This window comes from Bos grunniens, chromosome 15 (genome assembly GCF_055505025.1).
Source record: "Bos grunniens cultivar Pamir isolate PY7600 chromosome 15, Bosgru_T2T1.0, whole genome shotgun sequence".
NCBI classification, from domain to species: domain Eukaryota; kingdom Metazoa; phylum Chordata; class Mammalia; order Artiodactyla; family Bovidae; genus Bos; species Bos grunniens.
The window spans coordinates 53,943,395-53,958,319 of NC_141179.1; the positions used below are offsets into that span (position 1 = coordinate 53,943,395).

Here is a 14,925-nt window from a genome sequence, read left to right on the forward strand (position 1 = left end):
GAACAGTCTCCATCTATAAGGTAAGTGGGACTCAGAGAGGTCAAGGTCACTGAGCTAGTAAAAAGCAGGATGGGACCAGTATTTCCAGACTGCTGTCCTGGTGGTTGTACCTTCTTTCGGGTCTCTATCTCGCAGCCTCATTCCTTCTTCAGTCAGACAAAAGAATATAGTGAAAAAGAATGGGCAAACCTGAATTTGATTTCCAGGACTCTACTACTTGGCTGTGTGGTTCTGACAAATCACTTAAACTCTGTGAGCCTAAATTTTCTCATCTGTCAAATGAAGATAATCCTAGTATCCCTGACAGTAAGAGTTACCCTGAGGTTCAAATGAGATCTGAGAAAATATTTTACAGCATGCTATACAATGCAATAGGTATTGCCATATTTATTATAAGTAGTATCATCCTCATTCCCTTTCCTGGAGGAAGATGACAGTACAGTGTTTTGAGCTTCTCTGCTTTATTAGAAGACTTCTGAAATAACTAGCAAAGGACTTACAGTATTTTTGAGAAAACTTGAAGTATTTGGCAGAATTGAGAAGTATGTGCTAAGGTGTCTCCCCTCACCCTACCCAATATCTTGCAAGAGAGCCAAACAAGATGATCTCGAGCAGGGAAGTGAACAGGAAAGGATAGGATCAGAAACTGATAATCCAGGATCCCTACCAGATCTCTTCATCAGCAGATCTTTTGTTGGAATCTTTACTACTCCAAGCAGATAATCTTTGAATGAATGGATACTGGTTATATCACTGGCTGTTAAATCAAACCAAAAAAAAAGGGAAATTAGTTGGTGGTCTACTGACTAAAGGGCTTGTGTTACAATACAGCCATATGAGAATCCGTTTATACTCAGTCAATTTCAGTGTTGAAGGGCATTAGAGATTATCTTGCTCCAGTCAAATCTTGAATGCCTTCTAAATCATTTAAATTAAATCATTAAGTATGTGTATACCCACACTTGAGTAATTTTACTTTGAAAAATTTAGGCATACAGAAAAGTTAAAAGAATACTTACTAACTCCTATATATCCTTCACCTAGATTCAGTTGCTAACAACTTGACACATTTGCTTTACTCCTCTACATTCTCTTAAACACACTCAATGCATATTCTACATATTTTTGCTATAATACCCTTTAGAAGTAAGTTGGAAGTGCTATACCATTCAAAACAGAACTCTTTTCAATTGTGACTATGAGCCATTTGTCCTTACCTGACTTGGTATCTTCATGATAAACAGCAAAAGTAACTTCTGCAAACTCTAACAGCTCTGCCAGGAAACAGGCTTCTCCACTGCAGTGCTGAGTTACCAAGTTGCATGAGAACTCACTGTGATGGGAGAACTCGGGGCAGAAGGAACAGGCCACAGGGCGGGTTTGGCGCTGTTCTCCCTTGGGCAGGAAGGACAGATGAGTGGTGACAAAGGCATTGACCCCGACTGTGGCACTAAACTGCAGAGCAGGTTCCTGCTCAGCCAAAGCCCTGTAGGGGAGAAGGGCAGGAATATCAGAAATGAGAAGGATGCAGTATCAGAAATCAGTAGACTGCCTAGGAACGTCACCATTCCCACGAGGCCACCAAGAACACTCACAGACCATGTGTTTCCTATTTAGGCTTTGGCAGGGCCACAGTGTTTTTTCTTAGTAATAGAGATGTCACAGCGTACGTGTGTATGAAGGAGACAATATTCATCTGCCTAACAGAGTGATACTACAAGGACATTCCACTGCCCTGGTCTGGCTTCTTGCCCTTTTTGCTTGAAAGTACAACACAGATCAGATGCAGGACTTAAAAAAAAACTGCCTGCCATCTAATCTGACTTTCCCCATGAGTTCTCAGAGAAACTACTGAATTTCTTATCTATTACTAAGTCTCTCTGAGATCTGAGTATTGAAATTCTGAGTCCTTTTCTGTCAGTTCAGTTCAGTTCAGTTGCTCAGTCGTGTCTGCCTCTTTGTGACCCCATGGACTGCAGCACACCAGGCTTTCCTGTCCATCACCAACTCCCGCTTACTCAAACTCATGTCCATTGAGTCGGTGATGCCATCCAACCATCTCATCCTCTGTAGTTCCCTTCTCCTCCCACCTTCAATCTTTCCCAGCATCAGGGTCTTTTCCAATGAGTCAGCTCTTCGCATCAGGTGGCCAAAGTATTGGAGTTTCAGCTTCAACATCAGTCCTTCCAATGAACACTCAGGACTGAGCTCCTTTAGGATGGACTGGTTGGATCTCCTTACAGCCCAAGGGACTCTCAAGAGTCTTCTCCAACACCACAGTTCAAAAGCATCAATTCTTCAGCACTCAACTTTGTTTATAGTCCAACTCTCACATCCATACATGACTACTGGAAAAACCATAGCTTTGACAAGACTGACCTTGGTTGGCAAAGTAATGTCTCTGCTTTTTAATATGTCAGTTACATAGTAACTAATTTATTTAACACTATGTTTATGATTCTGACATGGGCTGGGTCTTACCCAGAACAGGTACTCCATTATACATAATTTCATGCCTCCATGGCTTTTGCACATGTTCTTCTCCTTGACTGGAATAATTTTCAGCTTTCTTGGGCATTTTGATTAACTCCTACTCTTCTTTCAAGACTCAGATTATTTTGAAGGGTCCTGAATGCCATGTTGAGCAAGCAGGTTGGACCTTATCCTGTGGACCACTACTCTAGAATGTAGTGAGCACCATCTAGGGGGTTCAGAGAGTAAACTATTTGGGCACAGGAAAAAAATTATTAAAATTTCTAGAGTTGTTATTTCATATATTAAAGTTTTACTACTCTTAACAATATATATATTAATATAGTAGTACATAAGATGACTCATATATGAATAAGTATCCATATATTTAGAGAGTATGCAAATTTTTTTTAAATGATAGGAATGTAGAATTAAAATTAGGAGACCATTGTTACTGACGATGAGAAACCATCAGAAGTTTGACTATATGGTAGAACATGATTAAAAAACCGCCCAGGTATCTCACTAAGATGTTCTCGAGTGGTTACTGTAAAAGTCTATTTGGAGAATTCAGTGAGGAAAAGTATTAATTAGACTGATCATATTACCAGCTACTTTCATGTAAGATCTCACATGGCAGTAATCCCAATAGTTATTTAGTGACCATTAAGTTAAAGGTAAATATTCTGACTTTTAAGTTGTAACAGGGACCAAATTAAGCAGCATTTGCTTCTTTTTTGAATTCATGTCCAAAGTGAGCTAGTTTGCTTCAGGATCATGATCTAGTTATTCTTTTTTAAAAATATATTTTTATATTTATTTATTTGGCATGAAGAACTATGGATGGAGGTTCATGACACTGTACAGGAGGCAGGGATCAAAACATCTCCAAGAAAAAGAAATGCAAAAAGGCAAAATGATTGTCTGAGGAGGCCTTACCACTAGCTGCGAAAAGAAGTGAAAGGCAAAGGAGAAAAGGAAAGATATACCTATTTGAATGCAGAGTTCCAAAGAATAGCAAGGAGAGATAAGAAAGCCTTCCTCAGTGATCAGTGCAAAGAGGAAAACAACAGAATGGGAAAGACTAGAGATCTCTTCAAGAAAATTAGAGATACCAAGGGAACATTTCATGCAAAGATGGGCTCGATAAAGGACAGAAATGGAAGGGACTTAACAGAAGCAGAAGATATGAAGAAGAGGTGGCAAGAATACAGAGAAGAACAATACAAAAAGATCTTCATGACCCAGATAATCATGATGGAATGATCACTCATCTAGAGCCAGACATTCTGGAATGCAAAGTCAAGTGGGCTTAAGGAAGCATCACTACGAACAAAGCTAGTGGAGGTGATGGAATTCCAGTTGAGCTATTTCAAATCCTAAAAGATGATGCTGTGAAAGTGCTGCACTCAATATGCCAGCAAATTTGGAAAACTCAGCAGTGGCCACAGGACTGGAAAAGGTCAGTTTTCATTCCAGTGCCAAAGAAAGGCAATGCCAAAGAATGTTCATTCTACCACACAACTGCACTCATCTCACACGCTAGCAAAATAATGCTCAAAATTCTCCAAGCCAGGCTTCAACAGTACGTGAACCATGAACTTCTAGATGTTCAAGCTGGATTTAGAAAAGGGAGAGGAACCAGAGATCAAATTGCCAGCATCCGCTGGATCATCAAAAAAGCAAGAGAGTTCCAGAAAAACATCTCTTTCTGCTTTATTGACTATGCCAAAGCCTTTGACTGTGTGAATCACAACAAACTGTGGAAAATTCTGAAAGAGATGGGAATACCAAACTACCCGACCTACCTCCTGAGAAATCTGTATGCAACAGATTTCAGATTGTAACAGGAAGCAACAGTTAGAACTGGACATGGAACAACAGACTGGTTCCAAATCAGGAAAGGAGTACATGAAGGCTGTATACTGTCACCCTGCTTATTTAACTTATATGCAGAGTACATCATGAGAAACGCTGGGCTGGATGAAGCATAAGCTGGAATCAAGATTGCTGGAGGAAATATCAATAACCTGAGATATGCAGATGACACCACCCTTATGGCAGAAAGCAAAGAACTAAAAAGCCTCCTGATACAAGTGAAAGAGGAGAGTGAAAAAGTTGGCTTAAAGCTCAACATTCAGAAAATGAAGATCATGGCATCTGGTCCCATCACTTCATGGGAAATAGATGGGGAAACAGTGGAAACAGTGTCAGACTTTATTTTTGGGGGCTCCAAAATCACTGTAGATGGTGACTGCAGCCATGAAATTAAAAGACGCTTACTCCTTGGAAGGAAAGTTATGACCAACTTAGACAGCATATTAAAAAGCAGAGACATTACTTTGCCAACAAAGGTCTGTCTAATCAAAGTTGTGGTTTTTCCAGTAGTCATGTTTGGATGTGACAGTTGGACTATTAAGAAAGTTGAGCACAAAAGAATTGATGCTTTTCAACTGTGGTGCTGGAGAAGACTCTTGAGAGTCCGTTGGACTGCAAGGAGATCCAACCAGTCCTTCATAAAGGAAATCAATCCTGAATATTCATTGGAAGGACTGATGCTGAAGCTGAAACTCCAATACTCTGGCCACCTGATGCGAAGAACTGACTCATTTGAAAAGACCCTGATGCTGGGAAAGATTGAAGGTGGGAGGAGAAGGGGATGACAGAGGATGAGATGGTTGGACAGCATCACTGACTCAATGTCCATGAATTTGAGTAAACTCCGGAAGTTGGCGATGGAACGGGAGGCCTAGTGTACTGTAGTCCATGGGGTCACAGAGTCGGACACCACTGAGTGACTACACTGAACTGATTTATTTGGCTCTCCTGGGTCTTAGTCATGGCATATGGGCCCTTTAGTTGCAGCATATGAACTCTTACTTGTGGCATACAGGATCCAGATCCCTGACAAGAGATTGAACCTGGGCCCCCTGGATCGGATGCATGGAGTCTTAGCCATTGGACCACCAGGGAAGTCCCAAATTCTCTTTCTTAGCTGAGCACTTGTTATGTGCTGGAACGATGCTCTGTGGTGGGGGTACAGAGAAGAGTTCAGGCAGTGTGTGCATGCAGAGGAATTCACAGCCTAGTGGAGGAAAACTCATGTCTGCAAGTATTGGAAACAGACTGCTATGTGCTGCAACATGGAGCTAGTAGACAAAGGACAAAGCACCAGTTCTATCAACATGTAGGGAGAGATGGAGGAAGGCTGCAAAGCCTTGCCGAAAACGGAAGTTTGTTTAGAGGACAAAATAAGGAAGAACATCCAAAGTAGAGAGAAGAATGAGCAATGGAGGCAAGAGAAGGCCATGCCGTTTATACAGAGAAACAGTATTTCAGGCAGAGAAAACAGCAAGGCAAAGGCCCTGAGGGGAAGAAGAGCATGTGGGCAGAAGCAATAAAAAAGCCAGTGGCTGGAGTGGAGTGAGCAGAGCAGCAACTACCAGGAGCAGAGGAGGTCATAAAGATAATGGAGTCAGATCATGTGGGGTCTTACAGGCATTTAAAAGGCTCTGGTTTTTACTCTAAATGAGATGGAAAGGCATCGGTGGGTTTTAAGTAGATGTGTGTCAAGATCTATTTAAGTTTTCATAAGCTCACTGGCTTCTGTACTGACAACAGACTAAAGGGGAATGAGCCAGAAAAACAGAAGGTGGTACTCAGACTGAACATGAGACTACAGAGGATCTGTAATAGTGATTGGTCTTGGCATGGTTGGAGGGCATAGGGTCTGACCTTGGGTTAAGGGGTGAGTAGAGTAGAGGGCTTCCCCAGTGGCTCACATGGCAATCTGCCTACAGCAGGGGAGGTCTGGGTTCAGTCCCCGGGTCGGGAGGATCTCCTGGAGAAGGGAATGGCAAGCCACTCCAGGATTCTTGCCTGGAGAATCCCATGGACAGAGGAGCCTGGTGGGCTACAGTCTATGGGGTTGTAAAGAGCCGGGCATGACTTATGCGACTCAACATTAGCAGCAGCAGGGTAGAGGATAAACTGCTGGACAAGCTCAAGGAACTAAGTTGCTAATAACAATTAAAACAGCAACATGTGCAAGTGATTTATTCACTTATATTCCTATGTGCTTTCTTAAGAGAAAAAGAAAAGAGCAGAATTATGGTTAATAAACTGAAGATTGTACCCAAGGAAGTTTTATGTTATCTGAGCATCACAAATTACATGGACTGCAGTGGAGAAAGGTTTGGTTTGAGAATTTCTTTTCTAAGGTGAACTTACTTGGCTGCTGCTTGTAAACCACAGGCTCTGATAATCTGGACTGAGATGGAGACAGTTCGGGCAGCAAGAACTCCCTCTGCTGTCCTTGGAGTACGCCTGTACCTTAGGCCCACATCCAGTAAGCCTGAAGAATGAGGGTGAAAGGAAAAATCAAATGGTTGGTTGAAATAATCTTCTGTTCTACCAAACCCTAAGTCCTAGTCAGGAAGGAAGGAAGAGATTAAACACTATAATCCTAATGAACAGTAAGGGGCCTCAGCAGTGAAACAATCTGTCTATGGTCAGAATCAGATTATATTATTGTACTTTAGGATTAATAAAGCAGAATATAAGTCACAATTTTCACTTTATATCTATGAAAACTATGGCTCAGAGATTCAACGGCTTGTAAAAATCCCATAACTAACAGAGGCAGAACGTAATCCCAGTTATTTTTATAGAATTGAGATGGACTCTAACCTTTGTTTTTAAAATCTTTAAAAGATTTTCACACTCACACATTTCTATCACCCTCCTACCACCACCACCTGAAACACCTTCACATGCCATCTTTTAATAAAAATTCTCCTGGACTTCCCTGGTATTCCAGTGGTTGGGAATCTACTCGTCAATGCAGGGGACATGAGTTTGATCCCTGGTCCAGGAAGATTTCATGTGCTGCAGGGCAACTAAGCCCAAATACTATAGCCACTGAGCCCATGTGCCCCAGAGCCTATGCTCTGCAACAACAGGGCCCCCACTTGTGGGGGCAACAAAGAGCAGCCCCCGCTTTCTGAAACTAGAGAAAAAGTCCACATAGTAACGAAGACCCAGTGCAGCCAAAACTAAAAATAAACTTTGTTTTTAAATTACTTATTTCTGACTGCACTGGGTCTCAGTTGCTACATGTGGACCTTCTCTAGCTGTAGAGAGTGGGGGCTCCTCCTAGTTACGGTGCGCAAGCCTCTCATTGCTGAGGCTTCCCTTGTTGTGGAGCACAGGCTCTAGGTTCACGGGCTTCAGTAGCTGCAGCATGTGGGCTCAGCAGTCCCGGCTCTTGGGCTCTACTTGCTCTATAGCATGTGGAATCTTCCTGGACTAGGGATCAAACCCATATCCCCTGCACTGGCAGGTGGATTCTTATCTATTATCCACTAGAGAAGTCTCCAGGGAAAGCTTTAAGGAACAACAGAACAAGCTGATCAGTGAGGGTCAGGAGGAACAACTCAATCTTAATATAACAAGATAAAGCCTTTGGGCAGATACTGTCCAGGAAGAGGGAAGAGTAACTTGATTTATGAGGCTCATTCTAGTTATTCATGATGTATTTGAAGGATAGGTCATCTTGCTGGAACCATTAGGACAGAATTCAAAACTCCAATTCTAACTAATCCCTTCTAACTTTAAATCCTGACTCTCTCCTCCCTCACAGTGAATTTCCACTTCATGCTATTTTCTTCCAATCCTACATCATGTTGCCTTGGAATAATAATTCTCTGAGTATACCTACATAATACTTGGGATTTGTGTCATGAGGGCTTGTCAAATGCTACTGAAGTTAAAGGTGAGATGAGACAAGCAACATTTATGTACACAGTCTATATAACTATGAATTTTCTAAAATTATATTCAAAATTTGCAGTATGTATTCTACTCATTTTCTAAGAGAACGTGCCTCAGTTTTTATCAAATTCTTAAAAGGGTAAGTACCACAAAATGTGAAGAATCACTAATTTAGAGGGAAAAGGGATATTCACATATCCTGCCTTTGAAAGGGAAAGGTAGATGTCTTCAATTACCTGATGACTGGTTCCTCAGTTCTTTCCTATTCTCAAGCCTGGGGGTTAAAGGGAGATTAAAGGTCTGTATGCCCCCGTCCTCACGGTGCTGCATGGTTACCAAGGCACAGATCCTTGATAATGGCAAGGTTCCTTTGGCGACCATCTGGTCTCTCACATTAGGATAATAGTATCTGTAAGCCACAAAAGCACAAGCTGTCAGTTCAAAGAATTAGGTGGACGAATGAGTCAGTCTGTTCCAGGGATAAACTTTCAGTATCTAGTTTTCTTTGGAGCCTGATTGTTCTGTATTTGTGGTAGGTATGCAGCTGTGGTTGTGTCTGGCTGGATTTACTGCCCATAACCTGCAGGAGGAACCCCATAAATTATACTCTGTGTTCAAGACAAAGCCCAGCTTCTCACAGGTTTTCGGTTGAGGAATCAGCATCTGGCTTTGCCCTTTGGGAGTAGCTTCTCCTGACAACATCCATCCTGCAGCACAAGTGGTTCTGTGCCATGAGTGGAATTATTATTTCACAAAGGCTAGTCTTCTGGTGGTGGGAAGAACAGATTACAAGAAACGAGTCTAGAAGTGAAGAGACCAGTTAGGAGGGTATTACAATAATTGAGGCATGATATAGCAAGGGCCTGAACAATGTAAGGCAAAAAGAGAAGCAGAAGAAAGGTGACTAATACATGTTAAGTGACAGTAGGAGATAAAAATGAAAACTTCTCTTCCAAATATAAGTAGTGGTTAGAAGCAAGAGATACAAACTGCTCCCAAAAGCCTAACAATTTAACAGATTATGGTAAAAGCTGGATAAGAGGCACTACCAAACTCCTCTAAATAATATTAAACAGGGCAGAAGGGGCCACTTTGCTTACAGTTCAACCAGGGCTAATTAAGGGAAGGATGCTCTATGACTGTGCACTTCTTTCCTAGGCACAGGAATGGATTACGCATAATGTACCTGCACCAGATTTCAAACTGGACTCCACCTCCAGGGACAAGCCCATGCGCAGAGAAGGTGCTAAGCAGGAGCCTTTGCACTGGAACCTCAGCTGGCAACAGGAGAGAGTGATGGTGTCTGCTGTTAAAGACGGGGTCTGGAACATAGAGTGTGGCTGCAGATCTAAAAGGCTTCAGGGTGATTCCTTTGGAAAAGAAAAGTTCAGAATAACTCAACACATCATTAAGTGCCTTAAATGTAATAAGAAAGAATGTTAATATCCAGTATTATTCAATTTTATCCTCATACTAGACTGTAGCCCACCAGGCTTCTTTGTCCATGGAATTTTCCATGCAAGAATACTGGAGTGGGTAGCTATTCCCTTCTCCAGGAGCAAAGAAAGCAGGTATTTCTCCTGCTACACAGATGAGGATATGGGTACTCTGAGGTTACACAGTCAATCCAAAGGTCTTAGAGCTACTACGTCACAGACTGGAAGCAGAATCTGTATCTTCTGACTGCATTACTCCTACCAAGGTCCACTTCCTTAGTAGCTATGGTCCCCTAAGGTGCCATGATAATACAGAAGAGATTCCTTTGTTGGTGGACAGTGTGTGAGAGCTCCAGCACTTTATTTTCTTTACTTTCTTACCAGTACTTATTAATCTATTTAAAAACATATATATAGCCATCTCAGCAAGTATGAAGCGGTACCTTGTGACTGTTTCAATCTTTATCTCCCAAGTGACTAATAATGTTAACCATGTTTTCATGTACTTATTAGCCATTTCTATATAGAGAAGTGTCTATTCAGATCCTTTGCCCATTTTTAAATTGGGTTGTCTTTTTATTACTGATTTGTTAAGAGTGCTTTATATATCCTGGGTACAAGTCCATTTTTTGAACCTCAAAACTAATCCCGGCAGCACTTTCACAGTTACTTAAGGACATGCTCAGAATGACAGAAAATTTGAGTCACCCAACTTGCTCATTCCCAGCTGCAATCAAACAAAGCGACACTTTGTGCTCGTCTGAGCTCTCAGAGATGACCAGAGGCTGGAGACAGTAAGGGACAGTACAGTGTAGTGCAGGAATTCTACACTAAGGCCAGCTCGACAGGGTTTAAGTGCCAACCTTGGCACTTGTTAGTAGGGTGGCCGCAGTCACTAACACTCTGAACCTTGCTTTCTCTTCTGTAAAATAAAGACACTAGAATCCACCACGGTAAGTTGCTTTAGGATTTAAGATTATGATCTATGTGAGATACGTATGTGTACATATTTCCCCTAGTAACAATGGTTCAGTATTCTCTTAATTTAGCGCTCTTGATGACCTTACAGGATATAATTATGATGGATAATAAGAATCAACTGTATGTTAATAATAAGAGTGAACAGGCTTGTAAATGATGTTAAATGAGACAAAATATAAATGATTGATGGATTCAGGTAAAGGGTATACAGGAATTCTTTGTATTATTTTTGCAACTTTTCCATAAATTTGAAATCAAATCAAAATAAAATGTTACAAAAAACAATTTAAGAAAAGCAAAAACTCAGGGTATCTCCTGCATTGCTCAGGTAAGACTAGAAATACTGAGGAACACAAGACTCACTCAGGAAGAAAAATCTCTAAGTATATTCAATAAAAGAGCTACAGAAGAATAAGAAGGCCTAATCTCCCAAACCTACCATTTTCAAGGAACTCAGGTCCTTTCAGCACATTGGACTGTGAGTCTTGAACTGGGAAGTAGTACTGGACATAACAATCTGCTTCTCCCCAGACTGTGGCCTGAACAGGGGCAAGCCCTTTAACCTTGTCTACAAGGAGTTCAAAGTGGTGCTCCATCAATCCATTTCCATGGTCCCCTGCCTATGAAACGAAACAGAGATGCTGGTGAGCTTTAAAGAGTAATTTGTATAGAGTGTTCATGCTTATTATCTGTATAGTCTGAGAAAAGATGAAGAAATAAGCAGATACTTAATATTCATTGTGTATAAATCTCACAACTGCTCACTGTAATCAGATCAGGGAGCATTTACTCTAGACTGTGAGACTTGGTCAATATTAGGAAATCCATAAATGCAATCCAATGCACTAACAGAGGAAGGAAAAAAGTGACTACCTCAATAAAGGCTGAAAAGGTATTTGATAAAATTTAATCAGATGTTTCTGATTCTTTGTATGCTAAGAATAGAAGGCTATTTCCTTAATAGGATAAAGAACACATATTTGAAGCAGCTAAGTATTAATTACATTAATTATTGTTTTTAATGACACTAGGAGTAACACCAAGTGTTTATTAGTGGAGAGGTAGTAAATACACTGCTCCTGAAGGTACTTCTAATAACAATAATGTATGTATTACTTATTCTGAGCCTTGCATTTATTAATATTAATTTAACAGCCAGCAACAGTGGAACCAGGGTCTGAACTCAGGTAGACTGACTCCACAGCCAGTGTTCTTTTCCTCAATTCCAGACAGCTTCAGCAGACACTAGATAAGTGATTATTGGGAATACTCACCAAAGGGGAATTCAGGATTCAGATAAGGGTCAGACTGCATGATTTTTATGTGTTTAAGTGTCTAACTACTAACCCAAAATATGTGGAACAGAGATTGCATTAGGTCTTTGCCTTGGAATCTAAAAGCATATGTCAGTGACAGCTGTTCAAAAAAGTTCCTTAGGGAAGCAGAAAACTTGTACTTTGATTCTCTAGAGAAGAAGAGTACAGGCTAAAAAAAAAAAAACCCTCAGAATTATAGCAGCTTCTTAATATAACCATGCAGTATTATAGTAATTCAGTTCTGCAGACACTGAATTGGATAGGAGACACCGAGTGTAGAAGCAGGAACAATTGTATTTGTGTTCCAAATCAGAAAAGGAGTACGTCAAGGCTGTATATTATCACCCTGCATATTTAACTTATATGCAGAGTACATCATGAGAAATGCTGGGCTGGATGAAGTACAAGCTGGAATCAAGATTGCCAGGAGAAATATCAATAACCTGAGATATGCAGATGATACCACCCTTATGGCAGAAGGCGAAGAACTAAAGAGCCTCTTGATGAAAGTGAAAGAGAGTGAAAAAATTGGTTTAAAGCTCAACATTCAGAAAATGAAGATCATGGCATCTGGTCCTATCACTTCATGGCAAGTGGGGAAACAATGGAAACAGTGTCAGACTTTATTTTTTGGGGCTCCAAAATCACTGCAGATGGTGACCGCAGCCATGAAATTAAAAGACGCCTGCTCCTTGGAAGAAAAGTTATGACCAACCTAGGCAGCATATTAAAAAGCAGAGACATTCCTTTGCCAACAAAGATTCGTCTAGTCAAAGCTGTGGTTTTTCCAGTAGTCATGTATGGATATGAGAGTTGGACTATAAAGAAAGTTGAGCACCGAAAAATCGTTGCTTTTGAACTGTGGTGTTGGAGAAGACTCTTGAGAGTCCCTTGGACAGCAAGGGGATCCAAACAGTCCTTCCTAAAGGAAATCAATCCTGAATATTCATTGGAAGGACTGATGCTGAAGCTGAAACTCCAATCCTTTGGCCACCTGGCGCAAAGAACTGACTCAATGGAAAAGACCCTGATGCTGGGAAAGATTGAAGGTGGAGGAGAAGGGGACGACAGAGGATAAGATGGTTGGATGGCATCACTGACTTAATGGACATGAGTTCGAGTAAGCTCTGGGAGTTGGTGATAGACAGGGAAGCCTGGCATGCTGCAGTCAACGGGGTTGCAAAGAGTCAGACATGACTGAGCAACTGAACTGAACTGAACCTTTAAGGATTTCTTTTGTGTTCACAGTAACATTTTTTAACCTTTGGTATGAAATTTAACAAAATCTAAGTTTACATTGCAATGTGAGGACCACATAATGCCTAAAAAAAACTTGGGAATATTAAAGAGATGAGCTTTATTTGTGCTTTTATGTTATTTTTAAATTAACTCCACTATTATCTACAGATAGACATGAATATAAAATAGAAAAAGTTCAGAGTTCATAACAAATAAATAATAGCCTACTAATAGATATTTTCCTAATAGTTCTTTCTCTGCTAGAGGCAATCAATTTGTCATTTAGATTCAGATTTAAAAAATATAACATACAGTGGAGACTGAGATTTGGCTATTCTAGTAAAGACATCAAACGTAAGATACAGGAGGACGTGATATAGTGGACTTAAGAGTCAGAAGACCTGCGTCTGAACAGCAATTCTCCCGTTCTCAGCTACGTGACCCTGGATGAGTAACATAAATTCTAATTCTGTTTCATTACCTAAAAAAAGAGAATGACAATGACCTACCTCATGTATAAGAGAATAAACACAATAAAGTATGTCAATGTGCTTTCTTAACTGAACAACTGCACAGAACAAATTACTTTTAAGTTATGAGTAGAAAAGTTAAGAATGTCACTTGAAAACTTTGCAACATGGATTTGGTCAAGAAACAGAATATTTTGCTGGTTTACATTTAGGATCACTCTTTACCCCATCCCCATTTTCTCCCCCAGATTACCTTTTCTTTTTTTCATTGAGACTATTTTTTTTTAGGGCAGATTTAGGTTCACTCCAATTATCAAAGCATCACCTTGTAAGCCTTAAAATAAGATTATGTTTTTTGTAAACAATCAAGTGTTTGGTCACTACCATAGCAACAGAAGCTACAGATGGCTGGTCCAGGAAATGGGCTGGCCTGGGGTTGAAGGGAGTAAGTGTTCCTTCTTCATTCTTTAATCTTTGTAGTGCTATTATCTGATCTGCAGAGCCCATAGCTAAAAAGACCCGAAGACTCCCATTTTGGTGGCCTGAGAACACGTCAATCACAGGCATGTAGCTGTCGACAGCAACAACTGGATACCGAGCATCAAGCAGCAGGCGAGAAACCTTGGGATCTCTAAAGAGAGAGAAATTGTGCATCAGCAAACAACAATCATCAATCATGTCATAGAGCTGCTTCATTTCTTATTTGTTTTCTCAGTTTGTTAAAAATGGACCTACAACTAGAAAAGTAATGGTGGTTTGAAAAAACAGGATTCTACCTGTAATCCATCAAGTAAAAATGACAGGCAGGTTAAGTTCCAAATGCAGCAATTTGAAGGGGAAGGGATGTGTCTAACTTATCTCTGTATTATCATGGCCCCAAGGGTTGCTGAAGAGCATATTTTAGAGGTAGGCAGTGTGGTCAACTAGAAAAAGTATATAAATTTTGGAGTCCAGCAGATAAGTTTTGAGTAATATTACAAATAATATCTGCTAATTACTGAGTACTTACTATGTCATAAGCATTTTAGTTTCTTTAATCCTTCTAACATGGCAAATGTTGCTATTCTTCACTATTCACAGATGAGAAAAAAGTCTAAATGCTCTTCATTACCATGCTGAATCTTACATCTGCCTCTTACTTACTGTATGACTAAGTAATTAGTATAACTTTTGAAAGTGTTTCCCCATCTGTAAACTGTAGGTAAGAAAACCTGCATCAAAGGGCTACTGTTAGGACTA

The 14,925-nt window shown here is 40.4% G+C and overlaps 1 protein-coding gene across 12 annotated transcripts in view; it reads right to left on the reverse strand.

Moving 5' to 3' along the window:
• The window catches only part of C2CD3 (C2 domain containing 3 centriole elongation regulator), a 127,120-nt gene that overhangs the window by 52,973 nt on the left and 59,222 nt on the right, over positions 1–14,925 (reverse strand). For 9 of the 12 annotated variants that reach the window (XR_015142163.1, XR_015142162.1, XR_015142164.1 and 6 more), the window contains 7 exons: positions 14,071–14,317; positions 11,101–11,281; positions 9,431–9,614; positions 8,481–8,653; positions 6,703–6,826; positions 1,218–1,486; positions 668–757 (listed from right to left, as the gene is read on the reverse strand). Coding sequence is in view for 5 of the 12 variants with exons in the window: in XM_086340739.1 (XP_086196865.1) it covers positions 668–757; positions 1,218–1,486; positions 6,703–6,826; positions 8,481–8,653; positions 9,431–9,614; positions 11,101–11,281; positions 14,071–14,317 (1,268 nt within the window). In the remaining 7 variants the exon portion in view is untranslated. The remainder of the gene's footprint in view (positions 1–667; positions 758–1,217; positions 1,487–6,702; positions 6,827–8,480; positions 8,654–9,430; positions 9,615–11,100; positions 11,282–14,070; positions 14,318–14,925) is intronic. The other 3 variants (XR_015142166.1, XR_015142167.1, XM_086340741.1) reach the window with 1 other exon arrangement.